Source organism: Orycteropus afer, unplaced genomic scaffold, assembly GCF_000298275.1.
Source record: "Orycteropus afer afer isolate SDZICR_OR568_19922 unplaced genomic scaffold, OryAfe1.0 scaffold00172, whole genome shotgun sequence".
NCBI lineage: Eukaryota > Metazoa > Chordata > Mammalia > Tubulidentata > Orycteropodidae > Orycteropus > Orycteropus afer.
This window is the reverse complement of record NW_006921759.1, coordinates 5,353,332-5,378,119: the sequence shown is the minus strand read 5'-3', so window position 1 is coordinate 5,378,119 and position 24,788 is coordinate 5,353,332. Positions and strand designations below refer to the sequence as shown.

The 24,788-nt window shown below is 38.1% G+C and overlaps 1 protein-coding gene across 1 annotated transcript in view; it reads right to left on the bottom strand.

Annotated features, from left to right (window-relative positions):
* Positions 1-825: 825 nt before the first annotated feature.
* The window catches only part of RASGEF1B (RasGEF domain family member 1B), a 39,088-nt gene continuing 15,125 nt past the window's right edge, over positions 826-24,788 (bottom strand). The window contains exons 5-14 of the mRNA XM_042781787.1: positions 22,655-22,867; positions 21,884-21,958; positions 20,357-20,452; positions 20,132-20,234; positions 17,488-17,567; positions 16,168-16,263; positions 8,405-8,500; positions 7,585-7,708; positions 5,260-5,332; positions 826-850 (exon numbers count right to left, since the gene is read on the bottom strand). Coding sequence (XP_042637721.1) covers positions 826-850; positions 5,260-5,332; positions 7,585-7,708; positions 8,405-8,500; positions 16,168-16,263; positions 17,488-17,567; positions 20,132-20,234; positions 20,357-20,452; positions 21,884-21,958; positions 22,655-22,867 — 981 coding nt within the window. The remainder of the gene's footprint in view (positions 851-5,259; positions 5,333-7,584; positions 7,709-8,404; positions 8,501-16,167; positions 16,264-17,487; positions 17,568-20,131; positions 20,235-20,356; positions 20,453-21,883; positions 21,959-22,654; positions 22,868-24,788) is intronic.

Here is a 24,788-nt window from a genome sequence, read left to right as displayed (position 1 = left end):
GCTCAGAAGGACAAATAAAACAAAAAACAAATCCTTCTAGAATGTTAGCAGTCCAATGACAAACTCTGCTTTTTTTTTCTTTTTCTTTCTTCCTAGTGGCTATTTTCCTACCACAGTGTTGAGCTTCATTATTATATTAAATAACTTATATGGGTAAAAATGAGTTTGCTAACCAGCAGCCAACTCAAAATCTTTAGGAAGAGGGAGGAGAGGAATTCACAACACAGCACACTCTAAAGGGAAACAAATTCCCCAGTCAGCATTCAACCAGTGCTACCCTCGCCAGCAATACTGATAGAGCTGAGTTTGGGGATCTCTATGGAAGGTTTTTTTTCCCCTCCCTCCTCTCCCTTTTTCATTTAAGTTAACAAAGAAATGTGGGCTTCCTAACAGCCAGCACTATGCTGGGCAAGTCCCATTAGCAGCAAATGTTCAACCAAATTAAAAAACACACACACACACACACACAAAAGAAAGCTCCATCCAGGTGCAGAGCTGTGATTCACATGGAAATTCCAGGAGATGAATCATGTGCAGAGCTGGGATCTTCAGAGGATTCTTTCTCAAACATCCTCAGTGAACAGTTCAGTCTCACAAAATCTGAGTCAATCTGTCAAACTGTGGGAAATCAGTTCCCCATCTGCTCTGGAGTGAGCCTGCTTTCTTTGCTGACCAAAGCACTCTGATGGTGGGGTCCTCAAGATTTTTCATGGTACTTGATGCCAGAAAATAAAGACCAGCTCCTCAGTGATCTGCATGATGATGCAGTTGCAGTAGCAACAGCAGCAGCAGAAGCAGCAGCAGCAGCAATCAGCATCCCATACGTTAAACTCTGCCTAAGAGGCTCGACCTGAGTAATAAAGAAGACAACATAAGAAAGAATGCTAGAGAATGAGCCAGGATTAAAATAGCGTGCCTAACATTAGCTTCACTTCACTTGTGTTTTAAGCTTGATTTCACATATTTAAAAAAATAGGAAAAAGAATTCAGCTGTGAAGACCTTCTGCTTTTGTGGGAAAATTGCTAGTCACTTGAAACAAATATTTATTAGTGGACATGGTAAAAGGGTTGTTTATAGGGCTTACATGGCTTTATATTAAAACAGCAAACCAAACAATCATTAATGATTTTAAAACACTGTTAGGTATGTGTTACTCTTACAGACTGGCTCACTTAGTAGATAGATCTGAGCGTCCTCAATAACACGTTCCATGACTATTGGATATACTGATGTAGTAGGTGATGAGAAAGGTGTCTGCCCTCAGAGTTTTCTTTGTCACTGCCACTACTAAGCCTACGTGACAGCAATGAATGGATCTAAGGCGCAGGAAAAAGCATCTATGTAAAAGCATCTTACTGCTTTCGAGGCATAACGTACAAGTTCTCAGGTAGGTACTATCATTCTAGAATAATTAGTTTAGCAAACACTTGATGTATGTGCTTTGCAAATTTTAATAGCCTATTTTCTTTCTTTATCCTCTCATGGTCACTATGTTTGGCCAACACCTGAAGTAACCCAGCATCATTCAAGAGCACCATAACAGCATGGATTTAAAAGCAATGGTGTGTAAGATGTCATGTTAAGTGCTATGAAGGAGAGACCCTGGCTTTCTTGTCTTTAAAGGGCTTACATATTAACAGGCAAAGAACTGTAGGCACTACAAAAGAGTGCTTTCTTGGTACAAGAAGGGAACTCTCAACTGGACTACGGCACTAATTGTACCCATGAACTACTGCCTTCTCTGTCATGAAATCAGAACTGGCTAGTACCCAGTTACCATAAGCAAACTTTTTATCACGGGCACAGTAGATAGATCCTGATAGAAAGGAAGAAAATGTGGAATAGTATTTCAAACTCCTAAAGATTCCAGACTCACTGGATCCCCTGAAATTGGAAGAATCCCAAATTTATTGCCCTGAGATAATCTTTAAACCTGCAACCAAAATTATCTCCAGAAGTCATCTTTAAACTAAACAGTTTAGCTCAAATAGTAAAAAACGTGTGCCTTGAGTACCATGCTCTTTTAAGAGAGTGTACATATAAGACCAAACTGACAACAGTAAATCTAAAGCATAGATGAGAAGTTTGGGGTTTTGGGGGTGGGGGGGTGGCAATGAGTCTAAGTTAATGGCAATGAAACAGTTTGAGTATAAATACAGCAGTCCCCAGGTTATGAACATCCAACTTATGAACACTCAAACTGGAAAACTCCTATTTGCTTTTTAATGTTATGTAAATTTGCCCTAGCTTTGAAATGATTAAGCCAGCCCCTACTAAGCAACAAATTTTTCATTACAATCACCTTCACTTGCTGCACATGCAGATTTTAAATAAATGAAAAGGTTTCAAGCCTTTTCTTGCACTAACCAAAAACCAAACCCACCACTACCAAGTCAATTCTGACTCATAGCAACCCTTTAGGAAGACTGTAACTGCCCCATAGAGTTTCAAAGGCTGTAAATCTTTATGGAAGCAAACTGCCTCATCTTTCTCCCATGGAACAGCTGGTGGGTTTGAACCACAGACCTTAGCAGCAAAATGCTTTAACCACTATGCCACCAAAGCTCCTTCTTGCACTTACCAAAACCAAAACCCACTGCTACTGAGTCGTTTCTGACTCACAGAGATTATATAGGACAAAGCAAAACTGCTCCACAGGGTTTCAAAGGCTATAAATCTTTATGGAAGCAAACTGCCTCATTTAGCTCCTGCGAACCAGAATGTGGGCTTGAACCAACAACCTTTTGGTTAGCAGCTGAATGCTTTAACCACTATGCCCCAGAGCTCCTTCTTGTACTAAATTAAGGCTAACTTGCCATATGCACCTGTTCTGACTTACCTACAAATTCTTAAAGACACAGTTAGGAATGGATATTGTTTGTACCCTGGGAACTTCGTATACTGAAATTGTTGACACAAAGTGAAGAATGTAACCAATGTCACTGAACTATACGTGGAGATATTATTGGTTGGGTACATGTTTTCCTCTGTATATTTTCACCAAAAATAAAATGTCAAAACAAACAGAAGGAAAAAAAAAAGGAGAGGAGAGGGACTTTTTCTGGAAAACTGGGTCAGGAGGTAAGGTACTGGAGCTGGGTCTTGAAAAGGGACAAGGTATAGGAAAAGTAATGTGCATGGCTTAAACACAAACATGAAGGGAGACTGTGGAGCCCAAGGCCCCTTGAAGGAAAAGTGTAATATGGAAATTAGTCTTTTACACCAAATGATACATAACCATTGTGTTTATATACATATTTTCTTATATACCATACATTTTACTTATGTCACTGCTGGTCCTTTAATGAATTCTTATTAGAGGAGTTATTACTGGGTAATTTTATATATCTGTGCAATTGTAGGTGGATTTATGTCTGAATTTAAGGCCGTACATACACTTTTCACCTCGTATTTCTAAAATCTCCACTATTTTGTCACATTTTAAGCAATCAAATGTTAAGTGGTGGTGTACATTGTGTGTCCAGTACATACAGATATGGGAAGAGACTAAACAATTCAGTTTTTACTTCTTACTAACAAATCAGTACAAACTCTGCTAACTTAACCAATAATCGATAGGTATATGGCATAAAGGAATAACAACTACAAACAGACTATTTTTGTAGACTATTAGGTAGGTTTGGACTATTACGTAGGTTTAGACTATTTTAATGTGTTTGTGTTCCACAGATAACCCAAGTATTAAGTATCATTTATCCATAGCCAATTTATTTACCAATTTTTAAAGAAAAACTTTTAAAAAAGTAACAATAACTAAGCTGTACTTAGAGATCATATCAAACTTAATGTTTTTAAAAAATAGAAAGGGGGAATTAAAAAGAAGAGAAATATGGAAAGTAAAATACATCTAAAAAAGATAACTGAAAGATTTCTAAATCTTTTATCCAATAAGATGTATATTCTAGGTTCCTGATACATGGATGGTACCAAAGAGTTCAGTAAATACCGTTTAATACAAATGCAAAATAATACAGAATATTAATTTAAATGTGCACTGGCAGGCACAAATTTTCATAAAAACAGAATTGGGCAGCCCTACAGGCCTGTTATATCCTCACAATTCTGGACCATTGGCTAGACCTTTTTTATGTTTGTGTCTGGGAATACAAAAAAGCATCTCCTTTACCTATCATCATGATTTATTCTAATAATTCCAATAACTCTGTAGCTCATCCCTCCTCAAAGAGTGGTACACAAAAGCTCTAAGTTTTCCTTTGAAACAAACAAATGAGACAAAACTAAGCTTATTCTGAATATCCTGTTTTATGAAGCTTAGCCCAATATGCCGTATAATAAAAGCTCCCAAATGACTCTGTGGTCACAAAATGAAGAAGGGGAAGTTTGCTTGTCAACTCTGGTGTAAAAAGGTACATATTCTCAGAGTTTCTTTATGGAAACACAAAGAAAACAACTTTAATTATATTGTACTATATCCTGGCCTGCTTTTCTTGCCCATTACTGTGTTTCAAATGATTTAAGTACAAATATACCATGTATAAATTTTTGTTTAAATATTCTAATAGAAAATAATTTTTCAATACTCAGTATTAGGTTTAAAACAGGGCTTCAAACTGGTTCCTTCTGGTTCAAAACGCCACTGAGAATTTGCCTTTCTACCCCATATATACTGAATCAGAATCTACATTTTAATAAGTGACTCTTATGTGTACTTGTTAAAACGTAGGTCTTGTTAAAATCTGTCCCTGGGGTGGAAATACAAGTGTTCAGCAAACAGTCAAACCACTATGAATCAGACTGTAGCCTGGGTTTAAAGTCTCAGCTCTCTCAAATGAAAGAGGGGACTAAGGTCCCAGAGGTAAGTGAAAGTGACATATGTAACTTTACAGAACTAGGTGGTACTTAAGTCTCTATTAACTCAGGTCAAATAAAAGTTTATAGTTAAGGAATTATTCAGAAATATGATTCAAACTTCTGATTACTTAGATAAGGAAATTTAGATGGTACTTTTCACTGTAAAGGTTATTTCTGTTCCCATTCCATAAAATAAATGGGAGAGAGAAGAGAGAACCTAGAGTCACTGTATATCTACCGGTAAAAATAAATAAAGTCAGCACAAATGAATGGTGGCAATGAGAATTCTAAGCCCCAAGAATTCAGTCTATACACAAGGCGAAGAAGACTTACACTAGGTAGGCCGGGACCTCCCATAGAAAGCATGTGGTTTTCCTCAAGTGAGGCCAACATCTCCTTTGGATTTGAGAAACAATGAGACCTACCTTAAAGACTTCCATCTGTCTTTCTCTACATGATTTTCAGGTCCTTCACTCTCATAGGAAGCCAAGTAGAGAGCTATAATCAACCAAAAGTAACAGTCCATTAACACTGAAGCCTTCTCCCAATATATTATCTACACCATCTATCCTTTTGTTCAACTTGAGCGAAACCCTATAGTAAAACACACCCTTCTACATCACATGATGACTGAAAAGATTCATAGGGTCATTAAGAACACAAGACAGTACTTTGCCTCTGCCACACAACAAAATTCCAATGGCCTCCAGGCCAAAAGAGAACTTTAATTAGCTAAGAGACAATTTATGAGGCAAAAAGGCTTACAAATGCAAGCCTCGTGATGCTGCTATATACCCAGATTTATGCTCTTTACAAAGAGGTGTCTAGGAGCTGATTCTTCCTGGTATCCTTGGTTTTTAAAAACTGTCCTCAGAGTAAAAAGCCAGGATTTCTAGGCCAATTTTCTATCCTTCTAAAATTTTTTTCTTTCATTTTATATCAGAAGGAATCTATACGGAAAGATTAAAAAGCTTGTCAATAATCCTATTTGTTGTGCTTGGGTACCATTGAGTTGGTTTATCCTGTTTATAGGGGTAAAAAATTATCAAATCCTCTCTGGAATGGGTATCATTTAGTGATCAAAAGTAAATGGGGTCCCAGATTGGGAACTGCAATGAGTTCTTCATTTTCTGTTCTGTTCAGCAAACAGGAGTTGTGGCAAACATTTGCATTGTCGTAAAATTAATATATGCATAAATTGCCAGTTTCCCAACCACATATTTTTATGCAAATAGCACACACATTATACAGTTAGCTACTGTGCAACCCCCTTGAACATTAGTTTCCTATGTGCATTATATATACATGAGTGTTATTTATGTGGGTGTGTTATATGCAAATGATATAGTAATTAAAACATATTAACAGATATTCACATTTAAAACCTAGTGTGCTTAGTCTTTCAATGACAATTTAAAACATACTTCATGCATTTTGATCTCTATCAATCTCCTATGGGGAAATTGTTGGTTAATAGGTGCTATTGATTCCTATAATCTTAGGATATAACAAATCACTGGAGTGAATCCACAATCTTTTATAAACCCTAACTTTCTTCAGGTGAATTTTTTTCTGTATATATGCAATATAGTAAATTACTTTGTGTGGCTTTTCTACCCATAAGTCTTTGTAAACTCCAAGGTGGGATTTGCCATGAGCAACTGAGGAGCTCCTGATTACTGAAGGTGTCCACCTGGAGTATTTCTGCTGGGAGTGGCACAAAACAATGTTCTGGGAGGTACCCACTCTCTCTCGGGTGCTTAGAGTTCTGATGCTATAATTGGCTAGTTTGACCACCCTGCCGGGCTCAAAAGGAGGCCTCCTAGAGGCAGAACTCTCTGACTGCTGGTGGAGGAAGACGTGCTGCCGAAAGAGACACGCGCCCCTGAAAGAGACACACGTTGCTGGGAAAGAGACGCAAGAGACACGCATTGCTGTGTGAGACACCGAGGGACCAGCACTGCTGGGAAAGAGACTGTGAGAGACTGTTGGCTGAGGGACGGTGGGCTGGGAGAGAGGGTTGAGCATTTTTTCTGAACTCGAATTGTAGCCTGGTGCTTCCCTAATAAACCTCATAATCTGTGAGTTCTGTGTGGCCACTGCAGTGAATTATCGAACCCAGGAGAGAGGTGGTGGGTGCTTTGGGAGGAACGGTTGGTGAAAGGGCTGGAGGGAGGCAGCATGTCTGGCCTTGCAGTAATAGGCCTTGGGTTACTGCTGGTAATCCTGTCTTCCTCTTGTGGGATTAGAGGAGGTCAGAACATGTGGCCTCCTGGCCGTTTTTGCAACATATTTCTTTCCTGTCTGAAATTCACCAATATTTTAACAGGTCAAGACTTTCTTCAAACAGTATGAAGCAGCAACAGACTGTTGTTTGGAGGCTTTTGTTTTTTTTCCCCAAAATTACCATAAAGCACCTTTATCTCCACTGAAGCAAGCCCAAACTGGGGGGAAGGGGGAATCCTTCAATAACCTTTCATTTGTACCCAAAGTTCTGAAGATCTAATAATATAAAGAACCTTTAAACACAGAAACACAGTACTTACATGAATAATAGCATAATCCACTTAGGTGAATTTTAAGTGGGTACTAGATTCAAATACTTTGGGAATAAATCGTAAGATTTTCTGTGTAATAGAAAACTCTAAGATGGAGGAGGTCAAAGGTCAGACCTCATACTACATCAAGAACTTACACAACAATTTCCTAACTATAGTGTATATGGCAGCTCCAAATAAAGGGCCACTCACCATCTTCACTGAAGACTGGTACTGTGAGCAGGTACTGCAAGATCTTCCGGTCCCTCTCAAACGGACACTCTACTTGTTTCCATGTCATGAATTCACTTACTTGCTTGGCCAGTTCCCAAAATTTCTGGAGAAGAATTTTTAAAAGATAGAAAAAAAGAGGAAATTTAAGGGCCGCCATCAAAAATTGAGACAGTTTCACTTATTATGTTTCACTCTGGTTTCTAATCTTCTGAGTTATATAATTTAATTTTATATAGACTGCTTTTGCTAGGTGTAGATAAAAATTTAGTCAGTTCCTCCCAATAACAAGAACAACAGTAATAATGTAGGTAATCTATTCCACTCAATATCATCCATTTCTTAAAAATCAGTTGTTGTTGTTCGTTTTCATTGAGTTGATTCTGACTCATGGCAACCTCACATCAGCAGAACAGAACTGCTTCACAGGGTTTTCAAGGCGGAGACTTTTAGGAAGCACAACACCAGGCCCGTCTTCTGAGGCACTTCTTAGTGGGTTCAAACTGCCAACCTTTTGTCTAGTAGTTGAGCACTTAACTGTTTGCGCCACCCAGGAACTCCTACAAATTAGTTGTTGTTTTAAGTGCCATTGAGTTGGTTCTGACTCACAGCAACCCTATGTATAACAGAACGAACACTGCCTGGTCCTGCGCCACCCTCACGAGCATTGCAGGGAAAAGAGAAAAGTTGGTTCCGTAGTTTCAAAATCAGGGTGACCTCTGGGTGCCTGGCAATGGATGTGATGCTAGAGAAGCTGCTCTCCCTCTGCTCTCTCTTCTGTATCCTACTCCACCACACTTACCTCAAAATTGACATGGCCGTTTGGAAGGCGGTTGGCACAGCCCTCATTGAGGAAATAAATGTCTTTGATTAGAAGACTGAAGAACGGTATCACAATCTAGAGAAAACCAAAGAGATTCTGGTTTGTTTAGGCAAATAAACATTGAGCTACTTGTTAAACCATAGAAGATTGAAAAAACAACACCAATTCCATATTTCACAAAAGACCTCAATGAATTAAGATTTGGTATTTTATTTACCTCATGTGTCAGCAGTTCCCTCCCTTTTTAGTAATTTTGCTTAAGATGCAAATATTGTTGTTGTTGTTGTTAAGTGCCGTCGAGTCGTTTCCGACTCATTGCGACCCCATGCGCAGCAGAACAAAACACTGCCCTATCCTGCGCCAGCCCCACAATCCCTGCTATACTTGAGCTCATCATTGCAGCCACCGTATCAATCCATCTCGTTGAAGGCCTCCCCCTCTTTCGTCGACCCTCCACCCTACCAAGCATGACATCCTTCTCCAGGGAATGGTCCCTCCTTACAACATGACCAAAATAGGTGAGAGGAAGTCTGGCCATTCTTGCTTCCAAGGAGCATTCTGGCTGCACTTCCTCCAGGACAGATCTGTTAGTTCTTTTAGCAGTCCATGGTACTTTCAGCATTCTTCGCCAGCACCACAACTCAAAAGCATCAACTCTTCTTCGGTCTTCCTTATTCATTGTCCAGCTCTCACATGCATACAAGGTGATTGGAAATATCATGGCTTGTGTCAGGCGCACCTTAGTCCTCAAGGAGATATCCTTGCTCCTCAGCACTTGAAACAGTTCCTTCGCAGTTGACTTTCCCAATGCTACACACCATCTAATGTCCTGACTGCTGCTTCCGTTGGCATCGATTGTAGAACCAAGCAATGTGAATTCCTTGACAACCTCAATCTTCTCTCCATTCATTGTGATGCTGCTCATTGGTCCAGTTGTGAGGATTTTTGTTTTCTTTATATTGAGATGTAATCCATACTGCAGACTGTATTCTTCAACCTTCATCAGTAGGTGCCTTAAGTCATCCTCACTTTCAGCAAGCAAAGTTGTATCATCTGCATATCTCAGGTTGTTAATGATTCTTCCTCCAATCCTGATACCATGTTTTTCTTCATACAGTCCAGCTGCTCGGATTATTTGCTCAGCATATAGATTGAATAAGTGTGGAGAAAGGATACAACCCTGACGCACTCCCTTCTTGATTTTAAACCATGTAGTGTCCCCTTGTTCTGTTTGAACGACAGCCTCCTGATCAAGGTACAGATTCCTCATGAGTACAATCAAGTGCTCGGGGATTCCCATTCTTCTCAATGTTGTCCATAATTTCTCATGATCCACACAATCAAATGCCTTTGCATAGTCAATAAAACACAAGTAAACATCTTTCTGGTATTCCCTGCCTTGAGCCAAGATCCATCTGACAACAGCTATGATATCCCTTGTTCCACGTCCTCTTCGGAATCCGGCTTGAACCTCTGGAAGTTCTCTGTCAATATACTGCTGCAAACGTTTCTGAATTATCTTCAGTAAGATCTTACTTATGTACGGTATTAATGATATTGTTCTATAATTTCCACATTCTGTGGGATCACCTTTCTTTGGAATGGGCACAAATATGGATCTCTTCCAGTCAGTTGGCCAGGTAGCTGTCTTCCAAATCTCTTGGCATAACTGAGTGAGTGCCTCCAATGGGGCATCTGTTTGTTGAAATATCTCAATCGGTATGCCATCAATTCCCGGAGCCTTGTTCTTTGCCAGTTCTTTCATTGCAGCTTTGACTTCTTCCTTCATTACCATTGGTTCTAGATCATATGCCACTTCCTGAAATGGATGAAGATCGATCAGTTCTTTTTGGTACAGTGACTCTGTGTATTCCTGCCATCTTCTCTTGATGTTTCCTGCATCATTCAATATTTTGCCCATAGAATCTCTCAATATTGCAACCCGAGGCTTCAATTTTTTCTTCAGTTCTTTCAGTTTGAGAAATGCCGAGCGTGTTCTTCCCTTTTGGTTTTCAGACTCCAGGTCTTTGCACATTTCATTATAGTAATTGGCTTTGTCTACTCAAGCTGCTCTTTGAATCTTCTGTTCAGCTCTTTTACCTTTTCATTTCTTCCATTTGCTTTAGCTATTCTCTTCTCAAGGGCAAGGTTCAGAGTCTCTTCTGTCATCCACTTTGGTCTTCTCTTCTTTTCTTGTCTTTTTAGTGATCTCTTGCTTTCTTCATGGATAATGTTCTTGATATCTTCCCATAATTCATCTGGTTTTCGGTCGTTGGTGTTCAATGCATCAAATCTATTCTTTAGATGATCTCTAAATTCAGGAGGGATACATTCAAGATCATACTTTGGCTCCTTGGACTTGTTTTAATTGTCTTTAACTTCAAGTTGAATATGCAAATATTATTAGTAACTAAAACATACCAAGTCTGGGGGTGGAGGATGAGTCAATGTTTTTCCTATTTTTCACAATGCAATAGTATTTAATAAGCTCTGTAAGTTCTACCTATAATAAAAGGAAAAATATCTAAAAGAACTCATTTTCTGTTTACCAACCCCTTGTTTACAGCAAAATAATTAATAGAATATCTACCAACTACAGAGGAAGCAAGACTGGGCAATCCACTTCCATAAAGATTTACCCCCTCAGAAACCCAATGGGGGGTCTCTGTGAGTCAGAACCAACTCGATGGCAGTAGGTTTTATCAAATGCAGGTTTTCAGATTTTAAGATGACCTTATCTACTTGCTGGAATCAATAATACTATATTATTTAGATTTTTACACTTCAGATGAACTTTTTTTCTTAGGTGATAATTTTATTTCATCCTTGAGGACATTTCTCAGCATACAGGGAGAGCTTGGGGGTTTTAGGCAATAGTTGTAGCAAACTTCATACTGAGTAAATCTAACAAGTCAGCACATGTTATTGTGGGAAATCACGTAAGAGGAACCTTGCACAATATGTTGTAAGATGTGCCCTTGAGTGATGGATGAAGATAAATGTGTAAATTAAAATGAACAGTTGTTTAAAAAACAATGATCCTTTTCCAGTAATAGTTTCCTGCCTCAAATCTTTGGTTTGATGAGGTGATAGTTAATTAAATAACCTAAAATAATAAGCTCTAAGAAATTACCCTAAATCCTTCTAAGCCCATAATGAACAAAGAACTAAGCTCAGACATAGTAACTTCTACTTCCTCTCAAATGCCAACATATTTTTAATGATTCTAAATTTGGCACAATGCAAATGCATCAAACACAGATTGGGGGTCTGTCTTCTTTCTCCAACATCAGATTTTAACTTTTCCTAAGCTTATGGCTCGTGCGGTATGTCTATACTAAATGAATGGGTGGTCTGAAAAAGTATTTTTGGCTCAGACACTAAAATATTAAATATCTATTCACTTTTAGAAGGAAATTCAGATTTTCCTTTACAGTCATTTGAAACAAAAAGTTCCGGATATTTTTGTTTCCCTGATCTCTGAAAATAACCAAAGAGAACTTCAGTTTTGACAGCCTACTTGAATACATTTTAACTCATTCGCTGCTGTCTATGGAAGTCTCTAACGCTTAAATGGCAAAGATCTTATTTATTATTTATTACTTTTTAACTTCTTCAAATGTTATTGAATATTTCTCTATTAATGTAGAACTAAACAGCCTTAGTAAAAATGATAAAAGACACCTCTCCTCTTTGAAAGACCATTTGTAAGTGGAAAGTACTGGGTGGTGGAATTTGTCAGATATCTGTTTAAAATATGGCTCTGCCATTGTGTTCTTTTAAAGAACTATGTGGGATCCAATTGACAATAGCAATTCGAAAGGGTAGATAGGAAGCTTAGAGGGCAGTGAGGTTATGTTAAAGGGGGATGGAAAATTCAGAAAAGAAAGGTGAGAATGGCTGGACAACTTGAAGAATGTAATCAATGTCATTGAATTGTACATGTAGAAACTGTTTATTGGTATATATTTTGCTGTGCATATTTCAACAACAAAAATTAAATAAATTATTTAGAAAAAGTAAAATATAGCTCCACAATTTACTGGTGATATAGCCAGGACTTGACAAGTGAGCCCCAGGCCAACTTGAGTCTACTGCCTGTTTTTGTAGAGTCTGTGAGATGAGAATGGTTCTTTACACATTTATGTGGCTAGAAAAAAATCAAACCAATAATATTTCATGATACATGAAAACTGTATGAAATTCAAATAGGGCTTTATTACTCATTGAGCTGTATTAGAACACAGCTGGGAGCTCTGGTAGCATAGTGCCTAAGGCACTTGACTGCTAACCAGAAGGCTGGCAGTTCAAATCCACCAGCCACTCCTCGGAAGGAAGACAGGGCAATCTACTTCTGTAGTGATACTGCCTTGGAAACCCAAGGAGGGGTCGCTATGAGTCGGGTCTGACTCGAGGGCACATAACAATAACAACAACAGAACACAGCTACACATTCATTTACATATTGCTTATATCTGCCTGAGATACAACATCAGGTGAGTAGCTGCAATAGAGACTATGGCCCACACAGCCTAAAATATTTACTATCTGGCCCTTTACAGAAAATATCTGCAGACCGCTGCTAAAAGCCTAACATACTCAGAAAGTCTAGTTTCCTGACCTTAAAATGGGAACAGTTGCAACTGCCTCAATGAATTGTGATGAGAATTAAATTAAGTAATACAGATTTGATCTCAAATAAGCACCTTCCAAAACTGGCTCCATACAAGGGAACATATATATTATTGATGCACTGAAAAGATATTAAAGAAACATCATAAGGCAACCTTCAGAAGATGGGACAAAATTATAATCAAAATGCAATATTTACATATTATAACAGCTTTTAAGCAAGAGTTTTATTTCTGTGTTCTATTCTGTATGCTGATCTGTGAGATTGCTGGGTACTGATCATTTGCTATCTCATATTGATACTGTAATTTTTCACAAGGTTATGTCATGAACCTCTACTGGATTGTAAGCTCTGGGTGGTAGAGGTTATATATTATGTGATGTTTGCATTCATGGGTACCTAGAAGATGCTGTCTGAATCACTCCTTCAGGGGAAAAGACGTATAATTAATCATACTTAGGGTATTGTGCTGCTCTATGCCTTATGCCCAGATCCAAGAAATCTCCTTCAGAGGTTTCTTCAACTTCTCATTTACTTGTGGGTAAGCTACTTCAGAGCTATAGCCACTAAACAAATTTAACACAGCAAAAATCAGATTTTAAGGACTTTGGATTTCCATGAGCTAAGGTGAAAAGTACAGGTTATAGTAGAAAGGGACCATAGGGACCTTATAGGACGGAATAGAACTTCCCTATAGGGTTTCCAAGGCTGCAATATTTATGGAAGCAGACTGCCTCATCTTTCACCCACAGAGCAGCTGGTGGGTCAAACTGCCAACCTTCAGTTAATAGCCAAGCACTTAACTACTGTACCACGAGATCAGCATCTAAGAGAGAAGGTCTTAGAAGATATCTTTAGTGGGAGAACTTTTCAAGTATTAATGTTTTCCAGTTCCTTTTCAAGATATTCTTAACTCAAAGACCCAGCAACTAAACCTCAAAGGTATTATTAGTTCCACATATAGAGATAAAAGCTATTGGGCAGGGATGAGTTCTTAGGAATATACTCATAATGACAAAAGGATTTAAAGCCATGTAATCATATGAGGGATGATTGAAAAACTGGAAGACACAAGCACCCATAGAGAAATAAAAAAGGCATTTAAAGATATTTTAAGGGTTCCTGTGTGGAAGACAGGCTTGATTTGTTGTATAATATGGGACCTAGGGATATGCTGCTTTGACACATAAACTTGGGATTTGAAAGAATATCAAAGATTCTGCTGCTCTAGTTATGTTGCCAAGAAGATTTAAAATAGAAAATCACTTCAGGATAGAGTGTCCCCTCACTTCAAAAAAGAAAAAGAACCCCGATTTTCTTAAATAAAAGATAGATTTTGTCCAGAAATGTTTTCATTTTCGGTCTTTAGGACTGATTGTGAAAAATAAACAACATAGGTTTTTTTGTTTTGTTTTGTTTTTTAATGGTGATGATTTACTTGGTTTAAGAACCACAGAATACAATTCATATGTACTCACAAGGAAGTATTTAGAACAATAACTGAAGGCGACAGGCTTTATTAAATGATGTAATGGGTAAGTACTTTGGACTTTTTCTGGCAAAGGATATTAGACTCCCACAAGAATAAAACTCAGTTAGCCTTTTTGGGAAGACTGGAGTTCAGAATTCCTTGGGCCAAAGTCATTCATTAAGGTTCCTTAACTACAACTCTGATTCTATGGCCTTCTGCTTAAGTAGAGCCCACCAATCACTCACAGGAGGCCATGGAGAGAGATCCCTGCACCCAACACAGCGAGGTGAACCATATGACGTGTATAGCCTCCAAAGCACCCTCACACTTAGCAGGCTGGGATTTCCTCATGTGTGTGCTGCTGTTCTGAAGCGTAAAAATATCCTCAGATTTTCTCAATCTAGTCACAAGAGTACTGAGATTTGGCAAGTAAAATTTAAAAGCTGGTAAACTCTGCTGGGCTATATAGCAAGATGGTTCTTTTTGCTTCACTCCCTCTCTGACCCTGTGGTAAGTTTCTTTATTTTATTTTTTTTAATTATTTACAATATCTCTCAAACATTATCAGTAATGGCTTTTCATATTTTCTTAAGAACCAGCTTAACATGTTTAAAAGGTGGGGTTTCTTTTTATTTTAGATCTTTATTACAGATAATTAAGATTGAATTTTTTAGGAGGGGTAGTGGGTATGATTGAGATGCCCTGTAATGATTTTTACCCTCTTTTTTGTCTGTTGAAGACACAGTATAAATTAAACAGGAACAAAACCTAAATACAATAGTGCCCACCAGGCAACCTTCATTAGCCCATTTACCATAACCAGGTATTAATTTCTCATAAAAACATATCCTTCAAATGTTGAAACAACCTATTATCCTTCCTCCATTAAGGAACTATGACAGTGAAAAGTGCCAAGAAGGCACCCTCAGAACCAAGAGGATGATAGATCCAGGATAATATTAAATTGTTTAAAGGTAGGGTAAAGAGAGTAAGCATCACTAATTTCTCAGACATCATCCCTGTACTTTTAATGCTACCCACATATCCAATTAGTAACAGCAGGCTTAATGCTATAGCAACTAAACCCACTTTCTGAAAATAAATGACTTAACCATGGGAGGTAAGTTAATTCTTTTAAGAGAAAAGGTTACATCAAGTCAGTTACCTTGTACAGAGCTTAAATGTCTATTTTCCATGCAGTCAATTACTCTCTAATGCTATTAGTCATCCTAACATAACTTAATTATTGCTTGAAACACAAGTCAGATGCACTGCAAAATAATCATTTAAGTAATGCAATAATAACATGGTAGCATACATTTTCAAAGTTCTACACCCAGTCACCTTTCCCTTTCCAAGAGAAAAGGAAAAGATATTAAAGACTATCTCTTAGCTGTTATAATATGCAAATATTGCATCTTGATTATAATTTTGTCCCATCTCCTGAAGGCTGCCTTATGATGTTTCTTTAATATCTTTATCACTCCATGCCTATGTGCAAGTGGTGAAATTTCTACACTATACCAACTTCCTTAGATCTAAACAGGAAAAATAGCTTATGTAGTAGTCCACACTGCTGTTTTCTGAAGAACAAAATATGCCCACTGTACCATAAACATCACTGCTTTAAGGACCTACCTTCTCTCTACTACTATGAGCAGTTAAAGACCTTTGTGCTGCCCCACGAAGAGCTGTTCGGTAATTGTAGAAATTGCTTGAAGGGTCCATCTGATGCTGTAGACAAAAGAGAGAAGTTTATAATATGCAGGAAGTTTACATGGTCACACTTTTAACTATGCATAAATATTTTAAAATAAGTTAGAGAACACATTAGGAATATGATTTATCTTTCTCATACATATATACACATGAAACACATAAGCACCCAAAGGTTTTCTTTCCTGAGCTTTGGTTTATTTATACAAGCTGATGTCAATTTCAATATTGTTAAACCCACACGAAATTCCTTCCAGGCTAATTGTTGAGATTAGGCCTAAAACTGATAACTAATAGTCAAACACCAGCTTTAGAAAAATTTACTAGTTTCATTTAAAGGTCACCGGGCCAGTTGTGGTCAACCATGCATGGTGAAACAACACTGTAGTACCCTTGTTCTTTGTACTCAGTAACAAATCATTCACAAATAATTAAAGCATATTATCTTGTAAGAGAAAAATGAAATTATGAGACTATGAATAAAGCATCATATAAACCATATAATAATAATTCTTAATTTGGGAGAAAACTTAGGAAAGAGACTTTTCTTATCTCCAAAGATAGCAGATTGAAAATACAAGAACATCAAGGTAATACTGAATTTTTATACAAATAATGCATGCTTCTTTTCTTTTTCCTCCCCTGCACAACACTGTGTACCGCCCCCACTACTATTTTCTTAACATACTTTGCCAAGTGTTATATGTATGGGCCTATTATTTACATGGGGCATTATTTGAGAAAAAATATGGTACAGAGTTGAGTATGATTCAAACACAAACACCTTTTGCCCAATTCTTATTACACTCAGAAATACAGTGGAAGGCCATTGCCCCCAGTTGGCAGTTTGTTGAGAGGATAGTGAGTGAGCATTTCTCTGGGGAATGGGGAACTTCTCCCTTAGAGACAGTACAGACAAAAGCCAGTAGTACCTAATAAAGTAAAATTCTCAACTGTTCAGCACTCAGATTCTATCCTGGCATGCAATGTGATGTGACCAACAGGTCATGGTTTCTCCTGCTGATTCACCTTAAAATGGAAACCTCTTTATAAAATGACTAGTCTGTAACCTGAGTTATTTCCCTCTCCAATTCTAATCTTCCTTTTCTTACCCCAGGTCTGCAAGAAGAGATGAGCTTTTTGCTTCTGTACTCCTAACTGATCAAGGGGCAAGATCACACATGGGAACTCCACATTCTAGTGTAAAATGTTACTTAACAGGAAAATGTCAGTGTTACATACTTCAAGAACGTCAAACTTTGCAGTCTTCACTTTGGCCCAAGTTTTCTTTAGTCGAGAGACTGGGCTCATATTCATGCCAGCTTCCCATATAAAATGGATGAGGAGGAAAAAAGAAAGTTGAAATAGAGAAACAGAATAGCCACTCTAATTTATACTCTTAAAAAGTGCTCACTGTCAAGTATAAATAGCATGTCTACAAATTAAAAGTAAGTTATACACTCTAATTTTGAAAATTTTTCTTGCAAATTACCCTTGAGCATGCAAATAACATAACTATTCCCATTTACTTTGACCAGAGGTCAGAAAACTGTCTTTAAATGGAAAGACGTATACATTTTAGGCTTTGTTGGCCATACGGTCTGTGTCACAACTACACATGCACACTTGTGTTTCCACTGTATCACAAGAGCAGCCATGGACACTATGTAAACAGATAACATGGCTGTGTCCCAATAAACCTTCATTTATGGACACTGAAATTTGAATTTTATATTATGTTTATGTGTCATGAAATGTTCTGTTTTTGATTTTTTAAGATTATTTAAATATATAAAAACATTCTTAGATCACGGGCCATTAAAAATAGGTGTGGGTGGGATATGGTTTAAAAGATACAGTTTGACCTAGACCCTAACATTTCCATATATATCATCTATTCCTATAAAAATAAGCTGACGCTCCAGGAGGTAAGACATTTTCCCAAGGTCATCCACTTAACAAGTAGTAAAGATGGTAGCTCACAAGGATCTGACTCCAGAACCTACACTCATTCCAGTATCCTACATTGTCTCTCCTGAATGATGCTTTAAGTACCATCCAAAAACCCACTGCCAACAAGTCAGTTCTGACTCACAGCGATGTTATTTATAGGACAGAGTAGAACTGCTCCTAGTGTAAGAAGATTCTTTTTTTATTTAATTGAGGTAAAATATACATTTGGGGCAATTCATGGATATTAAGTATACAATCTGAGGAATTTTGGCAAATTTATAAACCACTCTAATCAAGATATATGCAACAACTGCCATCGATTCAGATCCAACTCATAGCAACCCCTCCTTGGATTTCCGAGGCAGTATCACTATGGAAGTAGATTGCCCAACCTTCCTTCCAAGGAGTAGCTGGTGGGTTTGAACTGCCAGCCTTCTGGTTAGCAGTCAAGTCCCTTAGGGACTATGCTACCAGAGCTCCTAATCAAGATATAGAACTATTTAATCACTCTAGAAAGCTCCCTTGTACACTCTCCCAGTCAATCCTCACCACCTTTAAGTCTAGAAACTGCCAAACCTAACCACCATGGGTGATCCTGCCGGTATTGAAATATCAGTGACACAGTTTCCACTAGGGGCAGTTCTACTCTGTCCTATAATGTCACTGTGAGTCGGAACTGACTTGTTGGCAGTGGGTTTTTGGACGGTACATAAAGCATCGTTCAGGAGAGACAATGTAGGATAATTGGAATGCGTGTGGGTTCTGGAGTCAGATCCATGTGAGCTACCATCTCTATTACTTGTTAAGTGGATGACCTTGGGAAAATGTCTTACCTCCTAGAGCGTCAGCTTATTTTTACAAGAATAGATGATATATGCAAGCCACTGTAGGAAGACAAACTGACAGACGGGTGGTGGTACTGATTTGTAGTGTTCTTCATATATTTCTAGACATGAATCCTTTGTCAGCTAGAGACATTACAATGTTTTCTCCAAGCTGTGGCTAGTCTTGACATGTTCTTAATAGTCTAAGGAGTATATTAAGTAAGATTATATTACCTAGATCATGGGCCTTTCAGGCCCCTGATTTAGAGGACCTTCCTGTTAATGATTTTCAAGGAATGAGCCAGATAAATTGAGCTGTAATTAGCCAGTATTTTTGAGGGAAATAAATGAGAAATGATATGGAAAAAAGAATTGATGAGAGAGGAGATTTATCAGGAGCAATATTTTTGAATTAAATTTGGTGGCTTCTCAGGCTTCAAGTTGACCCTGACTTTATTCAAATATTCACTGAGCACCTGCAATATTCAGGATGATCATATAATTGATCACACAAATTAGGATACTTTTTAAATGAAAGAGTCATTATTAATAATTAGGACAAGCTGGAAACCAAGACATGGTGTCACCTGCACTCAATATTTGTAAAATGAATGGAAATAAACATGATCACTGGCATTAAAATTCTCAGATGGAGAGAAGGAACAAGGTTGTATAAAGGCCAATAAAGCCTGTGGGTGATAAGTACCACAGGGGCACAGACAGTCAGAAAACGGTCCAGTCTATCAAGCCACTGTCTTGTCCATAGTAATGCAATCCTATCACTTAGTCTCAGATCATCTCTCTCTAAGATGCCTAATATACAAACTACTCGAACACTTTATAAAACTAGACTTATGATTCATTTACAAGATTTTATATTCAGATGAAAATAAGTAGACTGAAAATATTCTATGAATTCTTGCATCCTAAGAAAAAAGATGAGATATACTTGTACCATTTTGACTACTTTAGCTATTTCTATGTTCTGAAATAATTAAGGATTAAAAACCAGTTTCATTAACAAAACTATAGTACTTTGCAAATTGACAATGGATATAATTCATACAATCTCTAAAGATAAAGGGCATGCATCCTCCAGAAATACTCACAAATTATTGCCATCAAAGAGTTAAAATTGCCGATGTTAAAACACTCCCGAGCTACGTCAATGAAATACTCAATCATTCTTGCTCGGTGCTTCTTCTTCACAGGCTGGGCAGAAAAAGACAATAGAGGTCTATTATCCAACATGTAGGCCCAACAGTTATAAAATAAGTATGGAAAAAAAAAATGCTACTGTGAGATAGAAGGCAGGAGAAAATTCATTTTCTCACCATGCAGATTTCTGTAGCAACCAAATAGCTGAGGCGGTTAAACCATTCTACGTAAGCTTCTAAGTTTCGTGTTTTCTTCCGGTCACTGTAGCAAGTCTATAGATAAAGCAAAGTGAGCAGATGAATTAGAGAGAAAAGAATATATCAGGTTCTCATTCTGTCAGATATAGACCATTATTTTCAGTTTAGTTGGTGGACTAGAAAATCTTCCTAGGACTCCTCTCCCCCCAAAAAGTAAAGAAGAGAAGATAAGTGAAAGAGCCTTTCTTAACTCTTCTCACAGAAGCAGCAGAATATCTTAGTACAGTCCATTGAAACCTCCAAGGTCTAGAAATGCACTATGATACAACTGTAAAGGTGCTCTTTCCTCTCAGGAAGCTAACTTACACTGGGTGAAATTGCTCTGGCCTCAAAACACAATTCAAGGATTCTTACGCTAAAAGATAATTTTATCACCTTTTAAAAACAATCTTCACTGATTAAAGGAATAAGGATACCAATTACTACAGACACAGCAAGGAAGACTAAGTGTGTAAGGAACTAGAAAATTTTCTCCTGAAATTAAGTCTTAGGACAAACTTTAGTAGCATCATGTCATAGAAAATCACTTATCTTCCAAGGTAGTTAAATGAATGTGTATTCCATGATGGACTTTAGGAGGGTGAGTGACACATTGTTCAAAAGCAAAAGGGCTTAACCTCATCTTAGAGTTCAAGGCCAGGCTTGGACAGGTTAATTACACCCTCTTTCCTTCCTTCCTTCCAAAAAAAAAAAACTCCAGTAGTCTTCTATTGCAAAAGGTATTCTTCACTTCCCGTACTTCGGGAAACTGTTCTAAGGCCGGAAAACAGCTGTTATCCCTCCTCACAGCAGGGGACTTTCATCAGTGGGTTACATGGTCTTTGCCTAACAATTCAGAATGCCTCTAGAAGTCACTGGGAAAAAAAAAATATATATATATATTTATGTATGTACATTGATATTATAGTTGTGGCCGCTATTATTTTCTTTATGTGTGGGCTTCACCCAGGCAACAAAGCTGTCATAAGGGATTCACCTTAAAGCAAGAGACAAAATAGTGAAGACCCTTGCTCAGCAAGCTAGACTCAGGAAGCTGGATGTGCTTCCTGTCTTACTGCCCCTGCTATTGTTGAATCATGAGCAAAGCACTCTTTTGTATTTTCTTTCTGACTTAATCTGCTAAAACCATTATGTTATTATCTCCTGTCTTCATCACCGCAAATGCCTGCATCTACTTGCTGTAAAGGGCTTATTAAATTTCCCAACAAGGAGGAAGCAGGGGCTAAAAGTTGGCAAAGGGGTAAGAATATTGTAAAGCTACTTGGGAAATTTACTCAAGAAAAAGTGTTATGAATCAGACATGTTTTTTTTTTAAAAAAAAACTCTTGATTTTAAAACCTAAAACAGAATAGCTTCCACTTTTGTCTCTTGTGCACACTATCACAGGTCAAGGAAATCCATTTATGGTTCCAGGGCTGCCCTCCAGGTAGACCGATGGGTCTTTACCTTGTCATTGTCCAAAGGACCCTTCTGTACAAATGCTTGAACAAATTCTTCTGGCCCAATGTAATTTAGCCTCTCCTGAAATACAAACCCAGGTCAGTAACATTCACGTGAATTAGAAGAAATGGATAACTTCCTCTATTAACTTCTGACACCCCTATTTTTTATGTAGTTTATAAATAAGCCCTTCACCCTAAATACTTTCTTCACCTTCAAGAAAGATCTGAACAGGGGCAATTTCTGCTTTGGTCAATGTGCCACAAGATACTGAAATATTGAGTGAGTTAGGGAATGACAGGAGGCCCTGAGTGGTCCAAACATGGTCAGCTGCTAACCAAAGTTTTTGAGGTTCAAGTCCACTCAGAGGCACTTCAGAAGAAAGGCCTGGTTATCTACTTCAAAAATATCAGCCACTGGAAACCCTATGGAGTACAGTTCTGCTTTGACATGGGGTTGCCATGAGTGGAAATAGACTTGATGGCAAATGGTTTAGGGAATAGTATTATTGGAAGGGGAAAATGAGGAAGGTCAATAAATTTTGCTCTTCAGATATTTTCTGTAGTCTTGCTTAATTAATATTTGTTTTAAATCCTCAGAGCATCAGAAGCATTATACTCAAATATCTAAAAACCATGTTCCAACTATTTTGTAGATTATTTACCATTTGGAACATTCTAATCTTTCCCTGTGATATTACTGTTGATGACTACACTATCTCGTTGTCAAAGCAAACCAAATCTTTGTTGTAAAGGCCCAGAATAATAATGGCCTTACCAGTTCTATGTGAGTCAGCTGTTGGGCCAAAGTGTAAGGGTCACTGCACACAGTAATGATGTCCCGTTGTATGGACTGTGGCTTGGTCTTGAGAACAGTGAGTCGATCTGTGGATGTGGCACTGATTTTTGCCAAGACTTCCTCATACTGGCTGAGAGTAGCAAGCTTGCGGATCAGACACTGGATCATCTGTTGGACATTCTTACGGTATGTCTGCCAAGACATAAGCAAAAGATTATAGTCTAGCTTTCCATGTCAGTTTTCACCACTAAGAAGACTCAAATTCTGCAAGCAAAACAGAATGAAATATTGCCCCAAACTATTTTACCTTGATGTAGAGAACCACTTTGGTTCAGATGAGTTATAGTAGGATTCAGCCTAACATTAACAGTTTAAAAGAGTTTGTACAATTCAGGTTTGGCCATGAAAACATTACAATGATGTTTCAGATTAGCTATGAGAAAATCCCAGAAGGAAGGTTGGGCAATCTACTTCTGAAGTGATACTGCCTCAGAAACCCAAGGTGGGTCACTATGAGTTGGGTCCAATTCGCCGGCACGTAACAACAACAACAACAACAACATGAGCAAATCCAATATGAGCACGATATATATAACAAAATTTTCTCTGGACTGATAAATAAAATCAGTTTACTTTTAGTGGGTTAAAATGCACAAATACCAAAACAGAGCATCCAGTTCATGATGTTTTTAGGGCCACCTTCTTGAATTCCCTATTCCTCTAATTCCCAATCCCATCCGTGTAAGGACATGAATAGCTACCTGACTGAAATACATCTTTACTTCCTACCTACTGCCCAAGCACCTGCCTGACTTACACATCTATCATGCACTGCCATGAGGAAACAACAGATATTCATTTTGGTATCTGACCTTGGCGCATGTCCATTTCTTCTGAGTTCGTAAGTCAATGCTAATATTCCTGGTCAAACTCTTCCACATGACAGTTGTTCGAGTAATGCTATTACTGGCTGTCACCTTGTTTGCTACTTTATTGACTATCGCCACAATATTTAAGATAAATGAGTTTAAAACCATTGTATGTACTATAGATAAATGCCTTTGAAAACACTTCTAAGTCAAAGAAATGGCTTCACAATCAATCAACTCACAGGTTACAGTTATGATATAGGTTATAGAGTTATTGTTCCTTTACTAGCCAGAAATTGAGAGAAAACAAATTTCCTTCTAGGTAAAGGGTGTTATCAGACAAAGGCAAATAAGCTGATGATTCAGGCTGAATAAGTGACAATGCAGACTTAGGTGAACAGTTCCAAAGGAAAACAGACCCAGTGAATTTGTTCTTGTTTGCTGTCAAGTTGGCTGACATTTGGCAACCCCATGTAAAACAGAACAAAACATGGTGCCTGGTCCTGCAACATCATGTTCCTTGGTGTGCTCAAATCCACTGTTTCAGCCATTGTGTATTTTAATTATTTTTCAACCAAAGGGCCCATCTTCCAGCACTACATTGGCCAATATTCTGTTGTGATTCATAAGGTTTTCATTGGCTCCTTTTTGGAAGTAGGTCTTTCTTTCTAGTCTGTCTTAGTCTAAAAACTGTTGAAACTTGTCCATCATGGGTGACCCTACTGATATTTAAAATGCTGGTGGCATAGCTTCCACTGATGGGATTGGGATTAGATGTAAGCCACCAAAGAATAACAAACTGACAAGACAGGTGGTGGTCAGTGAATGTAGAAAGGGTTATTATGTTTGTGCTCATTTTCTGAGGTTAGTCATCTGAAAATTAAGTGGTATCTTACCAAGTGTAAGAAGTACATAAATATAAAATACATACATATATATATTTCCCTGGGAGCTCTGTAGCATAGTGGCTAAGGCACTTGGCTGCTAACCAGAAGGCTGGCGGTTCAAACCCACCAGCCATTCCTCGGAAGGAAGGTTGGGCAATCCTACTTCCGTAGTGATACTGCCTCGGAAACCCAAGGAGGGGTTGCTATGAGTCGGGGCCGACTCGATGGCACATAACAACAACAACAACTGGATGACAGGGAGCTCTGGTAGCATAGTGGCTAAAGGCACTTGACTGATAACCAGAAGGCTGGCGGTTCAAACCCACCAACCACTCCTGGGAAGGAAGGTTGGACAAT